Source organism: Leuresthes tenuis, unplaced genomic scaffold, assembly GCF_036924035.1.
Source record: "Leuresthes tenuis unplaced genomic scaffold, fLeuTen1.0.hap1 SCAF_5, whole genome shotgun sequence".
NCBI lineage: Eukaryota > Metazoa > Chordata > Actinopteri > Atheriniformes > Atherinopsidae > Leuresthes > Leuresthes tenuis.
Window position 1 is genome coordinate 35,475,754 of NW_027325359.1, and position 25,248 is coordinate 35,501,001.

The 25,248-nt window shown below is 34.2% G+C and overlaps 1 protein-coding gene across 1 annotated transcript; it reads left to right on the forward strand.

Annotated features, from left to right (window-relative positions):
* The first annotated feature begins 205 nt into the window (after positions 1 to 205).
* On the forward strand, positions 206 to 24,327 carry LOC140306753 (protein-glutamine gamma-glutamyltransferase 2-like). The gene is made up of 15 exons (XM_072385345.1): positions 206 to 221; positions 343 to 507; positions 15,482 to 15,712; positions 16,246 to 16,364; positions 18,380 to 18,508; positions 21,643 to 21,820; positions 22,067 to 22,193; positions 22,280 to 22,383; positions 22,599 to 22,741; positions 22,832 to 22,931; positions 23,048 to 23,193; positions 23,274 to 23,403; positions 23,505 to 23,665; positions 23,916 to 24,052; positions 24,168 to 24,327. Exons 1-15 carry the CDS (start codon positions 206 to 208, stop codon positions 24,325 to 24,327), a joined length of 2,046 nt encoding a protein of 681 aa, XP_072241446.1.
* Positions 24,328 to 25,248: the final 921 nt, after the last annotated feature.

Consider the following 25,248-nt stretch of genomic DNA (forward strand, 5'->3'; position numbering starts at 1 on the left):
TTAGAGTTCATTTTCCAGCTGTGGCATCATGATTCGTCCCTTTCACCACAGCTACACCCACAGAGGGCTGGTGGGTGTTGGTGGGTGATGTCACAGAGGGAGGTGGAGTGATGGGACGGTCAGTCGGCATAAATTCAGGACTGGGTCTGACATCAGACATTCAGAGTGGCAGAAGACTCTTGAAACAGTTGAAGGAACCTCATCAATGGCCAACCACAGCAGTAAGTCCTCCTGCTTAATATCAGTGTTGTTCAGCTTATTGTGAGTGTGAATATATCCGGACTTTTGGCTCTGTGTGGTCCTCTAATAACAGAACTATTTAACTGTTTAACTTTGCTTCAGGTTTGATTGTTGATCTCAGAAGTCATGAGAACAACTTGGCTCACCGCACCAGGGAGATCGACCGGGAGCGCTTGATTGTGCGTCGAGGTCATCCTTTCTCCATCACTGCATCGTGCTCCGAATCTCTGCCCCCCGAACACCACCTGGAGCTGGTTCTACACCTCGGTGAGTCCAGTTTAACTCTGGATACTGCAGCTGTGGCTTTAGGAAAACAGATCAGTCTTAAACAATACTTAAACAGCAGTAGTTGAAGGTTAAAAGTAGGATAAAAAATCTTAAACAGTAGTAGTTGAAGGTTAAAAGTAGGATAAAAAATCTTAAACAGCAGTAGTTGAAGGTTAAAAGTAGGATAAAAAATCTTAAACAGTAGTAGTTGAAGGTTAAAAGTAGGATAAAAAATCTTAAACAGTAGTAGTTGAAGGTTAAAAGTAGGATAAAAAATCTTAAACAGCAGTAGTTGAAGGTTAAAAGTAGGATAAAAAATCTTAAACAGTAGTAGTTGAAGGTTAAAAGTAGGATAAAAAATCTTAAACAGCAGTAGTTGAAGGTTAAAAGTAGGATAAAAAATCTTAAACAGCAGTAGTTGAAGGTTAAAAGTAGGATAAAAAATCTTAAACAGCAGTAGTTGAAGGTTAAAAGTAGGATAAAAAATCTTAAACAGCAGTAGTTGAATGTTAAAAGTAAGATAAAAAATCTTAAACAGCAGTAGTTGAAGGTTAAAAGTAGGATAAAAAATCTTAAACAGCAGTAGTTGAAGGTTAAAAGTAGGATAAAAAATCTTAAACAGCAGTAGTTGAAGGTTAAAAGTAGGATAAAAAATCTTAAACAGTAGTAGTTGAAGGTTAAAAGTAGGATAAAAAATCTTAAACAGCAGTAGTTGAAGGTTAAAAGTAGGATAAAAAATCTTAAACAGCAGTAGTTGAAGGTTAAAAGTAGGATAAAAAATCTTAAACAGCAGTAGTTGAAGGTTAAAAGTAGGATAAAAAATCTTAAACAGCAGTAGTTGAAGGTTAAAAGTAGGATAAAAAATCTTAAACAGTAGTAGTTGAAGGTTAAAAGTAGGATAAAAAATCTTAAACAGTAGTAGTTGAAGGTTAAAAGTAGGATAAAAAATCTTAAACAGCAGTAGTTGAAGGTTAAAAGTAGGATAAAAAATCTTAAACAGTAGTAGTTGAAGGTTAAAAGTAGGATAAAAAATCTTAAACAGCAGTAGTTGAAGGTTAAAAGTAGGATAAAAAATCTTAAACAGCAGTAGTTGAATGTTAAAAGTAGGATAAAAAATCTTAAACAGCAGTAGTTGAAGGTTAAAAGTAGGATAAAAAATCTTAAACAGCAGTAGTTGAAGGTTAAAAGTAGGATAAAAAATCTTAAACAGCAGTAGTTGAATGTTAAAAGTAGGATAAAAAATCTTAAACAGCAGTAGTTGAAGGTTAAAAATAGGATAAAAAATCTTAAACAGTAGTAGTTGAATGTTAAAAGTAGGATAAAAAATCTTAAACAGCAGTAGTTGAAGGTTAAAAGTAGGATAAAAAAATCTTAAACAGCAGTAGTTGAAGGTTAAAAGTAGGATAAAAAATCTTAAACAGAAGTAGTTGAAGGTTAAAAGTAGGATAAAAAATCTTAAACAGTAGTAGTTGAAGGTTAAAAGTAGGATAAAAAATCTTAAACAGTAGTAGTTGAAGGTTAAAAGTAGGATAAAAAATCTTAAACAGAAGTAGTTGAAGGTTAAAAGTAGGATAAAAAATCTTAAACAGTAGTAGTTGAAGGTTAAAAGTAGGATAAAAAATCTTAAACAGCAGTAGTTGAAGGTTAAAAGTAGGATAAAAAATCTTAAACAGCAGTAGTTGAATGTTAAAAATAGGATAAAAAAATCTTAAACAGTAGTAGTTGAAGGTTAAAAGTAGTATAAAAAATCTTAAACAGTAGTAGTTGAAGGTTAAAAGTAGGATAAAAAATCTTAAACAGTAGTAGTTGAAGGTTAAAAGTAGGATAAAAAATCTTAAACAGTAGTAGTTGAAGGTTAAAAGTAGGATAAAAAATCTTAAACAGTAGGAGTTGAAGGTTAAAAGTAGTATAAAAAATCTTAAACAGTAGTAGTTGAAGGTTAAAAGTAGGATAAAAAATCTTAAACAGCAGTAGTTGAATGTTAAAAGTAGGATAAAAAATCTTAAACAGTAGTAGTTGAAGGTTAAAAGTAGGATAAAAAATCTTAAACAGTAGTAGTTGAAGGTAAAAAGTAGGATAAAAAATCTTAAACAGTAGTAGTTGAAGGTTAAAAGTAGGATAAAAAATCTTAAACAGTAGTAGTTGAAGGTTAAAAGTAGGATAAAAAATCTTAAACACTAGTAGTTGAAGGTTAAAAGTAGGATAAAAAATCTTAAACAGTAGTAGTTGAAGGTTAAAAGTAGGATAAAAAATCTTAAACAGTAGTAGTTGAAGGTTAAAAGTAGGATAAAAAAATCTTAAACAGTAGCAGTTGAAGGTTAAAAGTAGGATAAAAAATCTTAAACATTAGTAGTTGAAGGTTAAAAGTAGGATAAAAAATCTTAAACAGTAGTAGTTGAAGGTTAAAAGTAGGATAAAAAATCTTAAACAGCAGTAGTTGAAGGTTAAAAGTAGGATAAAAAATCTTAAACAGTAGTAGTTGAAGGTTAAAAGTAGGATAAAAAATCTTAAACAGCAGTAGTTGAAGGTTAAAAGTAGGATAAAAAATCTTAAACAGTAGCAGTTGAAGGTTAAAAGTAGGATAAAAAATCTTAAACAGCAGTAGTTGAAGGTTAAAAGTAGGATAAAAAATCTTAAACAGCAGTAGTTGAAGGTTAAAAGTAGGATAAAAAATCTTAAACAGTAGTAGTTGAAGGTTAAAAGTAGGATAAAAAATCTTAAACAGTAGTAGTTGAAGGTTAAAAGTAGGATAAAAAATCTTAAACAGTAGGAGTTGAAGGTTAAAAGTAGGATAAAAAATCTTAAACAGTAGTAGTTGAAGGTTAAAAATAGGATAAAAAATCTTAAACAGTAGTAGTTGAATGTTAAAAGTAGGATAAAAAATCTTAAACAGTAGTAGTTGAAGGTTAAAAGTAGGATAAAAAATCTTAAACAGTAGTAGTTGAAGGTTAAAAGTAGGATAAAAAATCTTAAACAGCAGCAGTTGAAGGTTAAAAGTAGGATAAAAAATCTTAAACAGTAGTAGTTGAAGGTTAAAAGTAGGATAAAAAATCTTAAACAGTAGTAGTTGAAGGTTAAAAGTAGGATAAAAAATCTTAAACAGCAGCAGTTGAAGGTTAAAAGTAGGATAAAAAATCTTAAACAGCAGGAGTTGAAGGTTAAAAGTAGGATAAAAAATCTTAAACAGTAGTAGTTGAAGGTTAAAAGTAGGATAAAAAATCTTAAACAGCAGTAGTTGAAGGTTAAAAGTAGGATAAAAAATCTTAAACAGTAGTAGTTGAAGGTTAAAAGTAGGATAAAAAATCTTAAACAGTAGTAGTTGAAGGTTAAAAGTAGGATAAAAAATCTTAAACAGCAGTAGTTGAAGGTTAAAAGTAGGATAAAAAATCTTAAACAGTAGTAGTTGAAGGTTAAAAGTAGGATAAAGAATCTTAAACAGTAGTAGTTGAAGGTTAAAAGTAGGATAAAAAATCTTAAACAGTAGTAGTTGAAGGTTAAAAGTAGGATAAAAAATCTTAAACAGTAGTAGTTGAAGGTTAAAAGTAGGATAAAAAATCTTAAACAGTAGTAGTTGAAGGTTAAAAGTAGGATAAAAAATCTTAAACAGTAGTAGTTGAAGGTTAAAAGTAGGATAAAAAATCTTAAACAGTAGTAGTTGAAGGTTAAAAGTAGGATAAAAAATCTTAAACAGAAGTAGTTGAAGGTTAAAAGTAGGATAAAAAATCTTAAACAGTAGTAGTTGAAGGTTAAAAGTAGGATAAAAAATCTTAAACAGCAGTAGTTGAAGGTTAAAAGTAGGATAAAAAATCTTAAACAGTAGTAGTTGAAGGTTAAAAGTAGGATAAAAAATCTTAAACAGCAGTAGTTGAAGGTTAAAAGTAGGATAAAAAATCTTAAACAGTAGGAGTTGAAGGTTAAAAGTAGTATAAAAAATCTTAAACAGTAGTAGTTGAAGGTTAAAAGTAGGATAAAAAATCTTAAACAGCAGTAGTTGAATGTTAAAAGTAGGATAAAAAATCTTAAACAGTAGGAGTTGAAGGTTAAAAGTAGTATAAAAAATCTTAAACAGCAGTAGTTGAAGGTTAAAAGTAGGATAAAAAATCTTAAACAGTAGTAGTTGAAGGTTAAAAGTAGGATAAAAAATCTGAAACAGTAGTAGTTGAAGGTTAAAAGTAGGATAAAAAATCTTAAACAGTAGTAGTTGAAGGTTAAAAGTAGGATAAAAAATCTTAAACAGTAGTAGTTGAAGGTTAAAAGTAGGATAAAAAATCTTAAACAGCAGTAGTTGAAGGTTAAAAGTAGGATAAAAAATCTTAAAAAGTAGTAGTTGAAGGTTAAAAGTAGGATAAAAAATCTTAAACAGTAGGAGTTGAAGGTTAAAAGTAGGATAAAAAATCTTAAACAGTAGTAGTTGAAGGTTAAAAGTAGGATAAAAAATCTTAAACAGTAGCAGTTGAAGGTTAAAAGTAGGATAAAAAATCTTAAACAGTAGCAGTTGAAGGTTAAAAGTAGGATAAAAAATCTTAAACAGTAGCAGTTGAAGGTTAAAAGTAGGATAAAAAATCTTAAACAGCAGTAGTTGAAGGTTAAAAGTAGGATAAAAAATCTTAAACAGCAGTAGTTGAAGGTTAAAAGTAGGATAAAAAATCTTAAACAGCAGTAGTTGAAGGTTAAAAGTAGGATAAAAAATCTTAAACAGTAGTAGTTGAAGGTTAAAAGTAGGATAAAAAATCTTAAACAGTAGCAGTTGAAGGTTAAAAGTAGGATAAAAAATCTTAAACAGTAGCAGTTGAAGGTTAAAAGTAGGATAAAAAATCTTAAACAGCAGTAGTTGAAGGTTAAAAGTAGGATAAAAAATCTTAAACAGCAGTAGTTGAAGGTTAAAAGTAGGATAAAAAATCTTAAACAGCAGTAGTTGAAGGTTAAAAGTAGGATAAAAAATCTTAAACAGTAGGAGTTGAAGGTTAAAAGTAGGATAAAAAATCTTAAACAGTAGGAGTTGAAGGTTAAAAGTAGGATAAAAAATCTTAAACAGTAGTAGTTGAAGGTTAAAAGTAGGATAAAAAATCTTAAACAGTAGCAGTTGAAGGTTAAAAGTAGGATAAAAAATCTTAAACAGTAGTAGTTGAAGGTTAAAAGTAGGATAAAAAATCTTAAACAGCAGTAGTTGAAGGTTAAAAGTAGGATAAAAAATCTTAAACAGTAGTAGTTGAAGGTTAAAAGTAGGATAAAAAATCTTAAACAGCAGTAGTTGAAGGTTAAAAGTAGGATAAAAAATCTTAAACAGCAGTAGTTGAAGGTTAAAAGTAGGATAAAAAATCTTAAACAGTAGCAGTTGAAGGTTAAAAGTAGGATAAAAAATCTTAAACAGCAGTAGTTGAAGGTTAAAAGTAGGATAAAAAATCTTAAACAGCAGCAGTTGAAGGTTAAAAGTAGGATAAAAAATCTTAAACAGTAGTAGTTGAAGGTTAAAAGTAGGATAAAAAATCTTAAACAGTAGTAGTTGAAGGTTAAAAGTAGGATAAAAAATCTTAAACAGCAGTAGTTGAAGGTTAAAAGTAGGATAAAAAATCTTAAACAGTAGTAGTTGAAGGTTAAAAGTAGGATAAAAAATCTTAAACAGTAGTAGTTGAAGGTTAAAAGTAGGATAAAAAATCTTAAACTGTAGTAGTTGAAGGTTAAAAGTAGGATAAAAAATCTTAAACACTAGTAGTTGAAGGTTAAAAGTAGGATAAAAAATCTTAAACAGTAGTAGTTGAAGGTTAAAAGTAGGATAAAAAATCTTAAACAGCAGTAGTTGAAGGTTAAAAGTAGGATAAAAAATCTTAAACAGCAGTAGTTGAAGGTTAAAAGTAGGATAAAAAATCTTAAACAGCAGGAGTTGAAGGTTAAAAGTAGGATAAACAATCTTAAACAGTAGGAGTTGAAGGTTAAAAGTAGGATAAAAAATCTTAAACAGTAGTAGTTGAAGGTTAAAAGTAGGATAAAAAATCTTAAACCGTAGTAGTTGAAGGTTAAAAGTAGGATAAAAAATCTTAAACAGTAGCAGTTGAAGGTTAAAAGTAGGATAAAAAATCTTAAACAGTAGTAGTTGAAGGTTAAAAGTAGGATAAAAAAATCTTAAACAGCAGTAGTTGAAGGTTAAAAGTAGGATAAAAAATCTTAAACAGTAGTAGTTGAAGGTTAAAAGTAGGATAAAAAATCTTAAACAGTAGTAGTTGAAGGTTAAAAGTAGGATAAAAAATCTTAAACAGTAGTAGTTGAAGGTTAAAAGTAGGATAAAAAATCTTAAACAGCAGTAGTTGAAGGTTAAAAGTAGGATAAAAAATCTTAAACAGTAGGAGTTGAAGGTTAAAAGTAGGATAAAAAATCTTAAACAGTAGTAGTTGAAGGTTAAAAGTAGGATAAAAAATCTTAAACAGTAGTAGTTGAAGGTTAAAAGTAGGATAAAAAATCTTAAACAGTAGTAGTTGAAGGTTAAAAGTAGTATAAAAAATCTTAAACAGTAGTAGTTGAAGGTTAAAAGTAGGATAAAAAATCTTAAACAGCAGTAGTTGAAGGTTAAAAGTAGGATAAAAAATCTTAAACAGTAGTAGTTGAAGGTTAAAAGTAGGATAAAAAATCTTAAACAGCAGTAGTTGAAGGTTAAAAGTAGGATAAAAAATCTTAAACAGTAGTAGTTGAAGGTTAAAAGTAGGATAAAAAATCTTAAACAGTAGGAGTTGAAGGTTAAAAGTAGGATAAAAAATCTTAAACAGTAGTAGTTGAAGGTTAAAAGTAGGATAAAAAATCTTAAACAGTAGTAGTTGAAGGTTAAAAGTAGGATAAAAAATCTTAAACAGTAGCAGTTGAAGGTTAAAAGTAGGATAAAAAATCTTAAACAGTAGTAGTTGAAGGTTAAAAGTAGGATAAAAAATCTTAAACAGTAGCAGTTGAAGGTTAAAAGTAGGATAAAAAATCTTAAACAGTAGCAGTTGAAGGTTAAAAGTAGGATAAAAAATCTTAAACAGTAGTAGTTGAAGGTTAAAAGTAGGATAAAAATCTTAAACAGTAGTAGTTGAAGGTTAAAAGTAGGATAAAAACTCTTAAGCAGTAGGAGTTGAAGGTTAAAAGTAGGATAAAAAATCTTAAACAGTAATAGTTGAAGGTTAAAAGTAGGATAAAAACTCTTAAGCAGTAGGAGTTGAAGGTTAAAAGTAGGATAAAAAATCTTAAACAGTAGTAGTTGAAGGTTAAAAGTAGGATAAAAAATCTTAAACAGTAGTAGTTTAAGGTTAAAAGTAGGATAAAAAATCTTAAACACTAGTAGTTGAAGGTTAAAAGTAGGATAAAAAATCTTAAACAGTAGTAGTTGAAGGTTAAAAGTAGGATAAAAAATCTTAAACAGCAGTAGTTGAAGGTTAAAAGTAGGATAAAAACTCTTAAGCAGTAGGAGTTGAAGGTTAAAAGTAGGATAAAAAATCTTAAACAGTAGTAGTTGAAGGTTAAAAGTAGGATAAAAACTCTTAAGCAGTAGGAGTTGAAGGTTAAAAGTAGGATAAAAAATCTTAAACAGCAGTAGTTGAAGGTTAAAAGTAGGATAAAAAATCTTAAACAGTAGTAGTTGAAGGTTAAAAGTAGGATAAAAAATCTTAAACAGCAGTAGTTGAAGGTTAAAAGTAGGATAAAAAATCTTAAACAGCAGTAGTTGAAGGTTAAAAGTAGGATAAAAAATCTTAAACAGTAGTAGTTGAAGGTTAAAAGTAGGATAAAAAAATCTTAAACAGCAGTAGTTGAAGGTTAAAAGTAGGATAAAAACTCTTAAACACTAGTAGTTGAAGGTTAAAAGTAGGATGAAAAATCTTAAAACAGCAGTAGTTGAAGGTTAAAAGTAGGATAAAAAATCTTAAACAGTAGTAGTTGAAGGTTAAAAGTAGGATAAAAAATCTTATACAGCAGTAGTTGAAGGTTAAAGTAGGATAAAAAATCTTAAACAGTAGTAGTTGAAGGTTCAAAGTAGGATAAAAAATCTTAAACAGTAGGAGTTGAAGGTTAAAAGTAGGATAAAAAATCTTAAACAGCAGTAGTTGAAGGTTAAAAGTAGGATAAAAAATCTTAAACAGTAGTAGTTGAAGGTTCAAAGTAGGATAAAAAATCTTAAACAGTAGGAGTTGAAGGTTTAAAAGTAGGATAAAAAATCTTAAACAGCAGTAGTTGAAGGTTAAAAGTAGGATAAAAAATCTTAAACAGTAGTAGTTGAAGGTTAAAAGTAGGATAAAAAAATCTTAAACAGTAGTAGTTGAAGGTTAAAAGTAGGATAAAAAATCTTAAAACAGTAGTAGTTGAAGGTTAAAAGTAGGATAAAAAATCTTAAACAGCAGTAGTTGAAGGTTAAAAAGTAGGATAAAAAATCTTAAACAGTAGTAGTTGAAGGTTAAAAGTAGGATAAAAAATCTTAAACAGTAGTAGTTGAAGGTTAAAAGTTAGGATAAAAAATCTTAAACAGTAGTAGTTGAAGGTTAAAAGTAGGATAAAAAATCTTAAACAGTAGTAGTTGAAGGTTAAAAGTAGGATAAAAAATCTTAAACAGTAGTAGTTGAAGGTTAAAAGTAGGATAAAAAATCTTAAACAGCAGTAGTTGAAGGTTAAAAGTAGGATAAAAAATCTTAAACAGTAGTAGTTGAAGGTTAAAAGTAGGATAAAAAATCTTAAACAGTAGTAGTTGAAGGTTAAAAGTAGGATAAAAAATCTTAAACAGTAGTAGTTGAAGGTTAAAAGTAGGACTAAAAATCTTAACAGTAGTAGTTGAAGGTTAAAATTAGGATAAAAAATCTTAAACAGTAGTAGTTGAAGGTTAAAAGTAGGATAAAAAATCTTAAACAGCAGTAGTTGAAGGTTAAAAGTAGGATAAAAAATCTTAAACAGTAGTAGTTGAAGGTTAAAAGTAGGATAAAAAATCTTAAACAGTAGTAGTTTGAAGGTTAAAATTAGGATAAAAAATCTTAAACAGCAGTAGTTGAAGGTTAAAAGTAGGATAAAAAATCTTAAACAGTAGTAGTTGAAGGTTAAAAGTAGGATAAAAAATCTTAAACAGTAGTAGTTGAAGGTTAAAAGTAGGATAAAAAATCTTAAACAGTAGTAGTTGAAGGTTAAAAGTAGGATAAAAAAATCTTAAACAGCAGTAGTTGAAGGTTAAAAGTAGGATAAAAAATCTTAAACAGTAGGAGTTGAAGGTTAAAAGTAGGATAAAAAAATCTTAAACAGCAGTAGTTGAAGGTTAAAAGTAGGATAAAAAATCTTAAACAGTAGTAGTTGAAGGTTAAAAGTAGGATAAAAAATCTTAAACAGTAGTAGTTGAAGGTTAAAAGTAGGATAAAAAATCTTAAACAGCAGTAGTTGAAGGTTAAAAGTAGGATAAAAAATCTTAAACAGCAGTAGTTGAAGGTTAAAAGTAGGATAAAAATCTTAAACAGTAGTAGTTGAAGGTTAAAAGTAGGATAAAAAATCTTAAACAGTAGTAGTTGAAGGTTAAAAGTAGGATAAAAAATCTTAAACAGCAGTAGTTGAAGGTTAAAAGTAGGATAAAAAATCTTAAACAGTAGTAGTTGAAGGTTAAAAGTAGGATAAAAAATCTTAAACAGTAGTAGTTGAAGGTTTAAAAGTAGGATAAAAAATCTTAAACAGTAGTAGTTGAAGGTTAAAAGTAGGATAAAAAATCTTAAACAGCAGTAGTTGAAGGTTAAAAAGTAGGATAAAAAATCTTAAACAGTAGTAGTTGAAGGTTTAAAAGTAGGATAAAAATCTTAAACAGCAGTAGTTGAAGGTTAAAAGTAGGATAAAAAATCTTAAACAGTAGTAGTTGAAGGTTAAAAGTAGGATAAAAAATCTTAAACAGTAGTAGTTGAAAGGGTTAAAAGTAGGATAAAAAATCTTAAACAGCAGTAGTTGAAGGTTAAAAGTAGGATAAAAAATCTTAAACAGTAGTAGTTGAAGGTTAAAAGTAGGATAAAAAATCTTAAACAGTAGTAGTTGAAGGTTAAAAGTAGGATAAAAAATCTTAAACAGTAGTAGTTGAAGGTTAAAATTAGGATAAAAAAACTTAAACAGTAGTAGTTGAAGGTTAAAAGTAGGATAAAAAATCTTAAACAGCAGTAGTTGAAGGTTAAAAGTAGGATAAAAAATCTTAAACAGTAGTAGTTGAAGGTTAAAAGTAGGATAAAAAATCTTAAAACAGCAGTAGTTGAAGGTTAAAAGTAGGATAAAAAATCTTAAACAGTAGTAGTTGAAGGTTAAAAGTAGGATAAAAAATCTTAACAGTAGTAGTTGAAGGTTAAAAGTAGGATAAAAAATCTTAAACAGTAGTAGTTGAAGGTTAAAAGTAGGATAAAAAATCTTAAACAGTAGTAGTTGAAGGTTAAAAGTAGGATAAAAAATCTTAAACAGTAGTAGTTGAAGGTTAAAAGTAGGATAAAAAATCTTAAACAGCAGTAGTTGAAGGTTAAAAGTAGGATAAAAAATCTTAAACAGTAGTAGTTGAAGGTTAAAAGTAGGATAAAAAATCTTAAACAGTAGTAGTTGAATGTTAAAAGTAGGATAAAAAATCTTAAACAGCAGTAGTTGAAGGTTAAAAGTAGGATAAAAAATCTTAAACAGTAGTAGTTGAAGGTTAAAAGTAGGATAAAAAATCTTAAACAGTAGTAGTTGAAGGTTAAAAGTAGGATAAAAAATCTTAAACAGTAGTAGTTGAAGGTTAAAAGTAGGATAAAAAATCTTAAACAGCAGTAGTTGAAGGTTAAAAGTAGGATAAAAAATCTTAAACAGCAGTAGTTGAAGGTTAAAAGTAGGATAAAAAATCTTAAACAGTAGTAGTTGAAGGTTAAAAGTAGGATAAAAAATCTTAAACAGTAGTAGTTGAAGGTTAAAAGTAGGATAAAAAATCTTAAACAGTAGTTGAAGGTTAAAATTAGGATAAAAAATCTTAAACAGTAGTAGTTGAAGGTTAAAAGTAGGATAAAAAAATCTTAAACAGCAGTAGTTGAAGGTTAAAAGTAGGATAAAAAATCTTAAACAGCAGTAGTTGAAGGTTAAAAGTAGGATAAAAAATCTTAAACAGTAGTAGTTGAAGGTTAAAAGTAGGATAAAAAATCTTAAACAGTAGTAGTTGAAGGTTAAAAGTAGGATAAAAAATCTTAAACAGTAGTAGTTGAAGGTTAAAATTAGGATAAAAAATCTTAAACAGTAGTAGTTGAAGGTTAAAAGTAGGATAAAAAATCTTAAACAGTAGTAGTTGAAGGTTAAAAGTAGGATAAAAAATCTTAAACAGCAGTAGTTGAAGGTTAAAAGTAGGATAAAAAATCTTAAACAGTAGTAGTTGAAGGTTAAAAGTAGGATAAAAAATCTTAAACAGTAGTAGTTGAAGGTTAAAAGTAGGATAAAAAATCTTAAACAGTAGTAGTTGAAGGTTAAAAGTAGGATAAAAAATCTTAAACAGTAGTAGTTGAAGGTTAAAAGTAGGATAAAAAATCTTAAACAGTAGTAGTTGAAGGTTAAAAGTAGGATAAAAAATCTTAAACAGTAGTAGTTGAAGGTTAAAAGTAGGATAAAAAATCTTAAACAGCAGTAGTTGAAGGTTAAAAGTAGGATAAAAAATCTTAAACAGCAGTAGTTGAAGGTTAAAAGTAGGATAAAAAATCTTAAACAGTAGTAGTTGAAGGTTAAAAGTAGGATAAAAAATCTTAAACAGTAGTAGTTGAAGGTTAAAAGTAGGATAAAAAATCTTAAACAGTAGGAGTTGAAGGTTAAAAGTAGGATAAAAAATCTTAAACAGCAGTAGTTGAAGGTTAAAAGTAGGATAAAAAATCTTAAACAGTAGGAGTTGAAGGTTAAAAGTAGGATAAAAAATCTTAAACAGCAGTAGTTGAAGGTTAAAAGTAGGATAAAAAATCTTAAACAGTAGTAGTTGAAGGTTAAAAGTAGGATAAAAACTCTTAAGCAGTAGGAGTTGAAGGTTAAAAGTAGGATAAAAAATCTTAAACAGTAGTAGTTGAAGGTTAAAAGTAGGATAAAAAATCTTAAACAGTAGTAGTTGAAGGTTAAAAGTAGGATAAAAAATCTTAAACAGTAGGAGTTGAAGGTTAAAAGTAGGATAAAAAATCTTAAACAGTAGTAGTTGAAGGTTAAAAGTAGGATAAAAAATCTTAAACAGCAGTAGTTGAAGGTTAAAAGTAGGATAAAAAATCTTAAACAGCAGTAGTTGAAGGTTAAAAGTAGGATAAAAAATCTTAAACAGTAGTAGTTGAAGGTTAAAAGTAGGATAAAAAATCTTAAACAGCAGTAGTTGAAGGTTAAAAGTAGGATAAAAAATCTTAAACAGTAGTAGTTGAAGGTTAAAAGTAGGATAAAAAATCTTAAACAGCAGTAGTTGAAGGTTAAAAGTAGGATAAAAAATCTTAAACAGCAGTAGTTGAAGGTTAAAAGTAGGATAAAAAATCTTAAACAGTAGTAGTTGAAGGTTAAAAGTAGGATAAAAAATCTTAAACAGCAGTAGTTGAAGGTTAAAAGTAGGATAAAAAATCTTAAACAGTAGTAGTTGAAGGTTAAAAGTAGGATAAAAAATCTTAAACAGTAGTAGTTGAAGGTTAAAAGTAGGATAAAAAATCTTAAACAGCAGTAGTTGAAGGTTAAAAGTAGGATAAAAAATCTTAAACAGCAGTAGTTGAAGGTTAAAAGTAGGATAAAAAATCTTAAACAGTAGGAGTTGAAGGTTAAAAGTAGGATAAAAAATCTTAAACAGCAGTAGTTGAAGGTTAAAAGTAGGATAAAAAATCTTAAACAGTAGTAGTTGAAGGTTAAAAGTAGGATAAAAACTCTTAAGCAGTAGGAGTTGAAGGTTAAAAGTAGGATAAAAAATCTTAAACAGTAGTAGTTGAAGGTTAAAAGTAGGATAAAAAATCTTAAACAGTAGTAGTTGAAGGTTAAAAGTAGGATAAAAAATCTTAAACAGTAGGAGTTGAAGGTTAAAAGTAGGATAAAAAATCTTAAACAGCAGTAGTTGAAGGTTAAAAGTAGGATAAAAAATCTTAAACAGTAGTAGTTGAAGGTTAAAAGTAGGATAAAAAATCTTAAACAGCAGTAGTTGAAGGTTAAAAGTAGGATAAAAAATCTTAAACAGTAGTAGTTGAAGGTTAAAAGTAGGATAAAAAATCTTAAACAGTAGTAGTTGAAGGTTAAAAGTAGGATAAAAAATCTTAAACAGCAGTAGTTGAAGGTTAAAAGTAGGATAAAAAATCTTAAACAGTAGTAGTTGAAGGTTAAAAGTAGGATAAAAAATCTTAAACAGTAGTAGTTGAAGGTTAAAAGTAGGATAAAAAATCTTAAACAGTAGTAGTTGAAGGTTAAAAGTAGGATAAAAAATCTTAAACAGTAGTAGTTGAAGGTTAAAAGTAGGATAAAAAATCTTAAACAGTAGTAGTTGAAGGTTAAAAGTAGGATAAAAAATCTTAAACAGCAGTAGTTGAAGGTTAAAAGTAGGATAAAAAATCTTAAACAGCAGTAGTTGAAGGTTAAAAGTAGGATAAAAAATCTTAAACAGCAGTAGTTGAAGGTTAAAAGTAGGATAAAAAATCTTAAACAGCAGTAGTTGAAGGTTAAAAGTAGGATAAAAAATCTTAAACAGTAGGAGTTGAAGGTTAAAAGTAGGATAAAAAATCTTAAACAGCAGTAGTTGAAGGTTAAAAGTAGGATAAAAAATCTTAAACAGTAGTAGTTGAAGGTTAAAAGTAGGATAAAAACTCTTAAGCAGTAGGAGTTGAAGGTTAAAAGTAGGATAAAAAATCTTAAACAGTAGTAGTTGAAGGTTAAAAGTAGGATAAAAAATCTTAAACAGTAGTAGTTGAAGGTTAAAAGTAGGATAAAAAATCTTAAACAGTAGTAGTTGAAGGTTAAAAGTAGGATAAAAAATCTTAAACAGTAGTAGTTGAAGGTTAAAAGTAGGATAAAAAATCTTAAACAGCAGTAGTTGAAGGTTAAAAGTAGGATAAAAAATCTTAAACAGTAGTAGTTGAAGGTTAAAAGTAGGATAAAAAATCTTAAACAGCAGTAGTTGAAGGTTAAAAGTAGGATAAAAAATCTTAAACAGCAGTAGTTGAAGGTTAAAAGTAGGATAAAAAATCTTAAACAGTAGTAGTTGAAGGTTAAAAGTAGGATAAAAAATCTTAAACAGCAGTAGTTGAAGGTTAAAAGTAGGATAAAAAATCTTAAACAGTAGCAGTTGAAGGTTAAAAGTAGGATAAAAAATCTTAAACAGTAGCAGTTGAAGGTTAAAAGTAGGATAAAAAATCTTAAACAGTAGTAGTTGAAGGTTAAAAGTAGGATAAAAAATCTTAAACAGTAGTAGTTGAAGGTTAAAATTAGGATAAAAAATCTTAAACAGTAGTAGTTGAAGGTTAAAATTAGGATAAAAAATCTTAAACACTAGTAGTTGAAGGTTAAAAGTAGGATAAAAAATCTTAAACAGTAGTAGTTGAAGGTTAAAAGTAGGATAAAAACTCTTAAGCAGTAGGAGTTGAAGGTTAAAAGTAGGATAAAAAATCTTAAACAGTAGTAGTTGAAGGTTAAAAGTAGGATAAAAAATCTTAAACAGTAGTAGTTGAAGGTTAAAAGTAGGATAAAAAATCTTAAACAGTAGTAGTTGAAGGTTAAAAGTAGGATAAAAAATCTTAAACAGCAGTAGTTGAAGGTTAAAAGTAGGATAAAAAATCTTAAACAGCAGTAGTTGAAGGTTAAAAGTAGGATATCTCTGTTTTATATCATTTATTTCATGTTTTTATATCAAATATAAAGAAATGAGGTCTGAATCAGACCTGGAAACAATAATTAATTTCTGTATTTTATTAATTTATTCATTCACGGAGCACAAAATTCTCTCCAAGACCTGCTGCTTCTCTTTTCCTGTTGAGTTTTCTGATTCTCATCCAGACTCTTTCTGTTCCTTCAGGTAAAAGAGACGAGGTGGTGATCAAGCTCCAGGGAGAGCGTGGAGCCGGAAACAGGTGGTGGTTTAACCAGCAGGGGGCCCAGGATGAGTTGCTGCTGACTCTGCACAGTCCAGCAGACGCCGCCATCGGCCAATACCGCCTGGCTGTGCTGGTGATGTCACCTGACGGACAGATGGTGGCTAAAAAGGATGAAATCAGCTTCCACCTGCTGTTTAACCCTTGGTGCAAAGGTAAAGATGGAGCTGTACTCAGCTTCCTCCAACCGCTCTGATTCAGTCACAAACTCAACTGTTTAACTTTCTCCTGCAGCTCTGGACACTTTGACTCTGTAGAGTTTCACATCAGATGTTTCTGTTCACTCAGCAGCAGCCGCTGCATGTTTTTCTCACACATTCATTCCAATTTAAACACATTTCACCCTGAAAACCAGAAGGAGCTGGGCTCCTGCTCTCACCTGCAGCTCCTCTCATGATGAAGCTGTGAACAGCACAACATGGCCGCCACAGATCAGCCCGGCTGAGTGTGTGTGGGACGCTCCGACGCTTCCTCTCAGACGGGAATCATCCCCTGAAACATGAAGCTCCTCATCCCCCGGCTGCTTCATGCAGCTCGTGTGAGGCCTTCAGGAACCGGAGGAATTCTCACCAGCTGCTTCAGATCTGATGCTGTTTGTTGTTGTGAGCATCGGGGGCACAAAAGCAGGGATTTCCATGTGTGTTCAATGCTTCTTTTGGTGGTTTGTGTGTCTGTGTGCGTCTCTCAGGTGATGCGGTGCACCTGCCTGATGAGAGTCTGCTCCCGGAGTACATCATGAATGAAGATGGACTCATTTACACGGGGACCTGGGATCACATCAGCAGCACTCCCTGGAATTATGGCCAGGTAGCATTTAACTCAATTCAATTCAATTCAGCTTTATTTATAAAGCGCCAGATTACAACAAATGTCATCTCAAGGCACTTAAATAATAAAGTCCAATTCAAGCCAATTGGAATTCAATTCATTGGAATTATAATCCAATTAATTCATATGGAGCCAATTCAAAAATAATATCCGAGCTAAGGAAACCAACAGATTGGACCGAAACTTGTCTTCAGTCCAATCTCCCGTCCTGAGCCTGAGGGACTGTGGAAAGGAACGACTCCCTTTAACAGGAAGAAACCTCTGGCAGAACCAGAACCAGGAAGAAACCTCTGGCAGAACCAGAACCAGGAGGAAACCTCTGGAAGAACCAGAACCAGGAAGGAACCTCTGGCAGAACCAGAACCAGGAAGAAACCTCTGGCAGAACCAGGAAGAAACCTCTGGCAGAACCAGAACCAGGAAGAAACCTCTGGCAGAACCAGACTCAGGAAGAAACCTCTGGCAGAACCAGAACCAGGAAGAAACCTCTGGCGGAACCAGGAAGAAACCTCTGGCAGAACCAGAACCAGGAAGAAACCTCTGGCAGAACCAGGAAGAAACCTCTGGCAGAACCAGAACCAGGAAAAAACCTCCTGGACATTTACTGGCAGCTGGTTCCACAGAGAGGGGCCTGATAACTGAAGGCTCTGCCTCCCATTCTGCTTTTAGGGGCCTGATAACTGAAGGCTCTGCCTCCCATTCTGCTTTTAGGGGCCTGATAACTGAAGGCTCTGCCTCCCATTCTGCTTTTAGGGGCCTGATAACTGAAGGCTCTGCCTCCCATTCTGCTTTTAGGGGCCTGATAACTGAAGGCTCTGCCTCCCATTCTGCTTTTAGGGGCCTGATAACTGAAGGCTCTGCCTCCCATTCTGCTTTTAGGGGCCTGATAACTGAAGGCTCTGCCTCCCATTCTGCTTTTAGGGGCCTGATAACTGAAGGCCCTGCCTCCCATTCTGCTTTTAGGGGCCTGATAACTGAAGGCTCTGCCTCCCATTCTGCTTTTAGGGGCCTGATAACTGAAGGCTCTGCCTCCCATTCTGCTTTTAGGGGCCTGATAACTGAAGGCGTGTCAGAATGTAACCAGACCACACAAACAAGAGCTCCTCCCTTCACAGCTCGCTGGAGGACAGACAGGAAGACAAACTGCCAGCAGAATCCAATCCATCACCTGAAATACAGGAAAATCACATCACCTGGTTGTTTTTTCTATAGATGCTCAGTCTTTTCTAAAAATACGCCACAGTCAGGAGCTCAGGGTAGAAATGGTCACGACTGAAGATGGCTTTGCTTCACATAATGTCACAAATAGCACAAATAGAGACATTTCTTATTTGCTGCATGATCTCAAGACAACTTTTGGTGATTTCCTCCCATTTGAACCCTTTTTTCTGGGGCTTAACATGAAAATGGCCTCAACTTATTGAGCTTTGTTTCAGTCATCATGAAGCATGTTGTCTTCAGACCAAAAGCTTCTTAAAGCCGACCCTCAGAGGGCTTCAAACACGCCTCAGATAGAGTCGACAAAAAGCTGCAGAATGGACTTTCCTCACCGCTGGTCCTCCTGATCTGGAGCTCATTCTGAACCATAATCTGATCAAAGCAAAGCCAAACGCTCAGAAGAAAATGGTCCATTACTCACAGACCTTTGAGCTAACTGCCATAAATCTTGGTGGATGTCTTTGGGTCTGGAACAAGTCCCTTAGATGGCACCAAAACCATGAAAAACATCAAATGTAATTCAGTCCAGTCTGGTGCACATGGGTCCAAAGGTCAAACAGAATCTGAGGTTATGTCCATTGGCCCAAGTGGATGTCGCTCTTTCACCATAATGTGCTGTTTTAGAAGGACTGTGCAGAGAGACAGGAAGAGATGTGACGCTCACATCCACACAGGTCAACCAGTGGGAAACAACCATGATAAACCATCTGTTTGCTGCAAAAAGCTCAACATCCAACCTGTTCTTTAACGCTTTCCCTTCTTGATTCTGTCTCTCAGTTTGAGGACTTTGTGATGGACATCTGTTTTGAAGTCCTGGACAACTCCGAAGATGCTCTGAAGAACTCAAAGATGGACGTGGAGCGCAGATCTGACCCGGTTTACGTCAGCAGGACGATCACAGCCATGGTTTAACAGCAGTTTAACAGCAGTTTAGCAGCAGTTTAACAGCAGTTTAACAGCAGTTTAACAGCAGTTTAACAGCAGTTTAACAGCAGTTTAATGACAGCAGTTTAACAGCAGTTTAACAGCAGTTTAACAGCAGTTTAACAGCAGTTTAACAGCAGTTTAATGACAGCAGTTTGACAGCAGTTTAATGACAGTTTAACAGCAGTTTAACAGCAGTTTAACAGCAGTTTGACAGCAGTTTAACAGCAGTTTAATGACAGTTTAACAGCAGTTTAACAGCAGTTTAGCAGCAGTTTAACGGCTGTTTAATGACAGTTTAACAGCAGTTTAACAGCAGTTTAACAGCAGTTTAATGACAGTTTAACAGCAGTTTAACAACAGTTTAACAGCAGTTTAACAGCAGTTTAACAGCAGTTTAACAGGAGTTTAACAGCAGTTTAGCAGCAGTTTAACGGCAGTTTAATGACAGTTTAACAGCAGTTTAACAGCAGTTTAATGACAGCAGTTTAATGACAGCAGTTTAACAGCAGTTTAACAGCAGTTTAATGACAGCAGTTTAACAGCAGTTTAACAGCAGTTTAACAGCAGTTTAATGACAGCAGTTTAACAGCAGTTTAATGACAGCAGTTTAACAGCAGTTTAACAGCAGTTTAACAGCAGTTTAATGACAGCAGTTTGACAGCAGTTTAATGACAGTTTAACAGCAGTTTAACAGCAGTTTAATGACAGCAGTTTAATGACAGCAGTTTAACAGCAGTTTAACAGCAGTTTAATGACAGCAGTTTAACAGCAGTTTAACAGCAGTTTAACAGCAGTTTAATGACAGCAGTTTAACAGCAGTTTAATGACAGCAGTTTAACAGCAGTTTAACAGCAGTTTAACAGCAGTTTGACAGCAGTTTAATGACAGTTTAACAGCAGTTTAACAGCAGTTTAACAGCAGTTTGACAGCAGTTTAACAGCAGTTTAATGACAGTTTAACAGCAGTTTAACAGCAGTTTAGCAGCAGTTTAACGGCTGTTTAATGACAGTTTAACAGCAGTTTAACAGCAGTTTAACAGCAGTTTAATGACAGTTTAACAGCAGTTTAACAACAGTTTAACAGCAGTTTAACAGCAGTTTAACAGCAGTTTAACAGGAGTTTAACAGCAGTTTAGCAGCAGTTTAACGGCAGTTTAATGACAGTTTAACAGCAGTTTAACAGCAGTTTAATGACAGCAGTTTAATGACAGCAGTTTAACAGCAGTTTAACAGCAGTTTAATGACAGCAGTTTAACAGCAGTTTAACAGCAGTTTAACAGCAGTTTAACAGCAGTTTAACAGCAGTTTAACAACAGTTTAACAGCAGTTTAACAGCAGTTTAACAGCAGTTTAACAGCAGTTTAATGACAGCAGTTTAACAGCAGTTTAACAGCAGTTTAACAGCAGTTTAATGACAGCAGTTTAACATCAGTTTAACAGCAGTTTAACAGCAATTTAATGGCCGTTTAACAGCAGTTTAACAGCAGTTTAATGACAGTTTAACAGCAGTTTAATGACAGTTTAACAGCAGTTTAACAGCAGTTTAATGACAGTTTAACAGCAGTTTAACAGCAGTTTAACAGCAGTTTAACAGCAGTTTAACAGCAGTTTAACAGCAGTTTAACAGCAGTTTAATGACAGCAGTTTAACAGCAGTTTAACAGCAGTTTAACAGCAGTATAACAGCAGTTTAACAGCAATTTAATAGCCGTTTAACAGCAGTTTAACAGCAGTTTAATGACAGTTTAACAGCAGTTTAATGACAGCAGTTTAACAGCAGTTTAACAGCAGTTTAACAGCAGTTTAATGACAGCAGTTTAACAGCAGTTTAACAACAGTTTAACAGCAGTTTAACAGCAGTTTAACAGCAGTTTAACAGCAGTTTAACAGCAGTTTAATGACAGCAGTTTAATGACAGCAGTTTAACAGCAGTTTAACAGCAGTTTAACAGCAGTTTAATGACAGCAGTTTAACAGCAGTTTAATGACAGCAGTTTAACATCAGTTTAACAGCAGTTTAACAGCAGTTTAACAGCAGTTTGACAGCAGTTTAACAGCAGTTTAACAGCAGTTTAATGACAGCAGTTTAACAGCAGTTTAACAGCAGTTTAACAGCAGTTTAACAGCAGTTTAACAGCAGTTTAATGACAGCAGTTTAACAGCAGTTTAACAGCAGTTTAATGACAGCAGTTTAACAACAGTTTAACAGCAGTTTAACAGCAGTTTAACAGCAGTTTAATGACAGCAGTTTAACAGCAGTTTAACAGCAGTTTAACAGCAGTTTAACAGCAGTTTAACAGCAGTTTAATGACAGCAGTTTAACAGCAGTTTAACAGCAGTATAACAGCAGTTTAACAGCAGTTTAACGGCAGTTTAACAGCAGTTTAATGACAGTTTAACAGCACTTTAACAGCAGTTTAATGACAGTTTAACAGCAGTTTAACAGCAGTTTAACAGCAGTTTAACAGCAGTTTAACAGCAGTTTAACAGCAGTTTAACAGCAGTTTAATGACAGCAGTTTAACAGCAGTTTAACAGCAGTTTAATGACAGCAGTTTAACAGCAGTTTAACAGCAGTTTAGCAGCAGTTTAACAGCAGTTTAACAGCAGTTTAACAGCAGTTTAACAGCAGTTTAATGACAGCAGTTTAACAGCAGTTTAATGACAGCAGTTTAACAACAGTTTAACAGCAGTTTAACAGCAGTTTAACAGCAGTTTAACAGCAGTTTAACAGCAGTTTAGCAGCAGTTTAACAGCAGTTTAACAGCAGTTTAACAGCAGTTTAACAGCAGTTTAATGACAGCAGTTTAACAGCAGTTTAACAGCAGTTTAACAGCAGTTTAACAGCAGTTTAACAGCAGTTTAACAGCAGTTTAACAGCAGTTTAACAGCAGTTTAGCAGCAGTTTAACAGCAGTTTAACAGCAGTTTAACAGCAGTTTAACAGCAGTTTAATGACAGCAGTTTAACAGCAGTTTAACAGCAGTTTAACAGCAGTTTAACAGCAGTTTAACAGCAGTTTAACAGCAGTTTAACAGCAGTTTGAAGTTCATGAAAGCAGCTGTAACAACTTGAGTCTTTAACACAAACGTCTCAAGCCTCTCCTCCACCTGTGCAGGTGAACGCTAATGGCGACAGGGGGGTGTTAGCTGGGCGCTGGCAGCCACCGTACTCTGATGGAGTCGCACCGCACCGATGGACCGGCAGCGTGCCGATCCTCCGAGAGTGGAGCCAGGCTGGCACCAGAGCTGTTAGATATGGCCAGTGCTGGGTGTTTGCTGCTGTCGCCTGCACAGGTGAGACTCTCCCTGGTCCTGCTGCTGCAGAGGATAGCTCAGCGGTTCCCCTGAGGAACTGCAGTCCATCAGAACCACTCTGCTTTACAGCGTGTCGCTCCAAGGGTCCGGTACTGGAAACCCTTCAGATCAAATGCAAACATTGTGAGCAGGAGCAGGAGCCTGAGGCCCATGAAGGAGCCAGATTTAAAAGATGCATGAAAGACACTCAGAGAGCCACCGGTCTGATGTGTGATCTTCTCTTAGTGCTGCGCTGCCTTGGAATCCCGACTCGCCTCATCACCAACTTCTCTTCAGCCCATGACGTTGACGGGAACCTCTCCATAGACTTCCTGCAGAACTTTGAGAGCACAGATAAGCAGGACAGCAGCTGGTAGGATCACACTCACCTGATTATTCGGCAGAGGACCTCACCTTATTTCATCTTCTGTGATGTCTTTTCCCTCCTCCTGCTTTTAGGAACTTCCACTGCTGGGTGGAGTCCTGGATGAGGAGAGATGACCTCCCAGAAGGGAATGACGGCTGGCAGGTTTTGGACCCAACCCCTCAGGAACGGAGCGATGGTACCGTCCTGACCTTTAACCTTTAAACTCACATCCCGCCTCTAACTCTTTGGCCACCATCCATTTGATCCTGACAGCTGAACGTTGGATGGAAGCTGGTTTAAGCTGATAATCAAACTGAATGATTACAGCTGAAACCAGCTGCTTTCTGCCCCTGAGTGGATTCTCTGAGGATGAAGCAAAGCCTTTAAAATGAACCAACATCTGCTCCTCAGGTGAGTTTCGCTGCGGCCCGTGTCCTGTGACGGCCATCAAGGAGGGAAATCTGGGAGTCAAGTACGACGCGGCGTTTATCTTCGCTGAGGTGAACGCTGACATCATCTACTGGAGGGTCCGAGCAGACGGCCGGCGGGAGAAGGTGTTCGCTGTCTCTGCTGTTCCAGGAGTTTAAGGTGACGCCTTTAACCCAGTTCAGCAGATCTGATGACGAAGGCTGCTGTGGTTACAGATCAGCGTGGATCAGAGAAGCGTGGGGAGGAACATCAGCACCAAAAGTGTTTACGGCGACGTCAGAGAAGACGTGACTCTGCTTTACAAGCATCCTGAAGGTCAGCCGGAGGGCAGAGCAGGAGGAGCGGCCGGATTGGGATCATTTCCAGCTCAGTGTGGCACATTTACTGATGCTAAGAAGCCTGAAAGTCTTGGATCGTTGTTTTCTCCACAGGCTCAGAGAAGGAGAGAGAAGTGTATGAGAAGGCGGGCCGCCGGGTCACCGAGCCGACCAATGGGAGTGCAGAACCAGGGCGACTCAGGCTTCGAGTCAAGCATGATTATCCTCTATTCGGAACAGACTTTGATATCATTTTAAAGGTATGCAGGTTGATGAATTCCCTCCCAGTGAATGTGGAGCTGCTGTTTTCTGAGTAATGGTGAATCTGCTCTGTTCACAGCTGCAGAATTATTCGTATAAAGATGTTCAAGTTCAGCTGAACATGGTGGCCATGGCTGTAACTTACAACTCTCTCCACCGGGGGGAGTGCAAGAGGCAGATGATTAACGTGACAGTGCCAGCTCACCAAGGTCAGCGTCTCACAGAAAGTCAGCTGCACAGCTGGTGTCTTACTGCACTTTTCCTCCAATAATCGTAGCTTTATGAACTGCTTTGTGTTGTGTGTATTCAGCACACAAAGAAGTGCTGCATCTGCGCTATGAGGACTACGCCAAATGTATCTCTGAGCATCATCTGATCAGCATGAAGGCCCTCGTTGAGGTTCAAGAGACTGCAGAAGCTGTCATGGCTGCTGTTACCATCCCCCTGAGAATGCCTGAGCTCCTCATACAGGTGGGACCACACTCCTCATCCTTCGAGCTCGTGGATGTGCATTAATATGAATCTTTTCATCAAAGCTGCAGCAAAGCAGAGATTATGATGTAAAAAGCATCAGAAAGAGGGAAATTAATTGGAGTTTGTCCCATAAAATGTGTTATTTTAAACCGAGACGTCTGCTTTTTCATCAGATTCATTGGAGTTTTATTTGAGTTTGTCCCATAAAATGTGTTATTTTAAACCGAGACGTCTGCTTTTTCATCAGATTCCAGGGAAGGTCACCAAAGGGGACAAAGTGACAGCCCACATCTCCTTCACCAACCCTCTGCCAGCCCCTCTGAAGGGGGGGGTGTTCACCGTGGAGGGGGCCGGCCTGCTGTCTGCTGCTCAGATCCCTGTAAAGTAAGAGCTGGGAGTCCAAAAATCCAAATAATCTTTGATTTTCACACATTTCTGAGCTGAGCCGAGGTCATTTTGACGGGAACACTGTTCCTTAACAGTTCCTTTCTCTTGCCAGTTATGATGTTGCTCCGCAGAAGAAGGTGTCGGTCAAGTTGTCCTTCACACCGAATCGAAAAGGGCTGAGGAAGCTCCTGGTGGACTTTGACTCTGAGCAGCTGAGGGATGTGAAAGGAGTCGCCACCGTGGTTGTTCACAAGCCAAGAAGAAACCTTTGAAGCCAGGCTCCGTGCAAGATTCTGATCTGAAAGCTTGTCAAATCTGTGCTGAATGCACACCAAAGTCTGTTATATTATTAGATCTTTTGCAATGGCCCACAGAATCACTTTTAACATCCTTTCCTGATCCTAATGAAGTTTTATCTGCTGCAGGATTATATTTCAAATGTATTTACGTTGGTGACAATGGATAAAAGTACAGAATGAAGGCTGTTTAAATAGCTGCTGAAGCATTTTTATAACTGAATATGAGATGCTGAGAATCAGGATGACTAATTAATAAAGGTTTTTTTTCCATTTAATTTCTTTGATTCAAATTAGTTTCACATAAGAAGCTTTCTTTATAAATTACAGATTATGACTCTTTACGGTAACGTCAGAGTAGAGATTCATGACCTTTCAAATGTCCTAAATGTGACTGGAAAGGGCTTCCAGGTTCCTCTCTGCTGTGCTTCAGCTCTGCTTTGGAAGCCAGAAGTGGCAAATTCTGCTCCAGAAATGAAAAGAAAGAGGGAATTTGCACTCATAAAGCATCACAGATTCTAACGGGAATGAATGAACTGTTGCTTTACTCCGTAAATGCGCCGTAAATCAGGAAGTACCCCCACTTTCTTCAGTTTTTCACACACTGCTTCTGCATTTTCTCATTTTGTGCTGGTGGCACAAACCACGACTCAGACATAAAAGCTCGTGCAAAAATGTTTATTATCAGTATTATTCTATAAATCACTTTAAAATCGAAAGATGCAACAATACAATGTAAAAAATGCATAAATATTAGGATGAAATCTGAGGAAAAAGGAAGTTTATTGAACACATTTTTAAGAATAAGATTAGAAACAGTGCAAAAAGGTAACGAAACACATTAGTAGCTCTAATGTAATCACACTTTGGCTCAAAATGGGCAGCACAAAAGGACCA

Excerpts from the sequence above, each read along its gene's own strand:
- LOC140306753 (XM_072385345.1), top strand. Across the intron at positions 16,365-18,379 it reads CTCCCTGGAATTATGGCCAG|TTTGAGGACTTTGTGATGGA; the intron begins GTAGCATTTAAC and ends TCTGTCTCTCAG. Across the intron at positions 18,509-21,642 it reads GCAGGACGATCACAGCCATG|GTGAACGCTAATGGCGACAG; the intron begins GTTTAACAGCAG and ends CCACCTGTGCAG.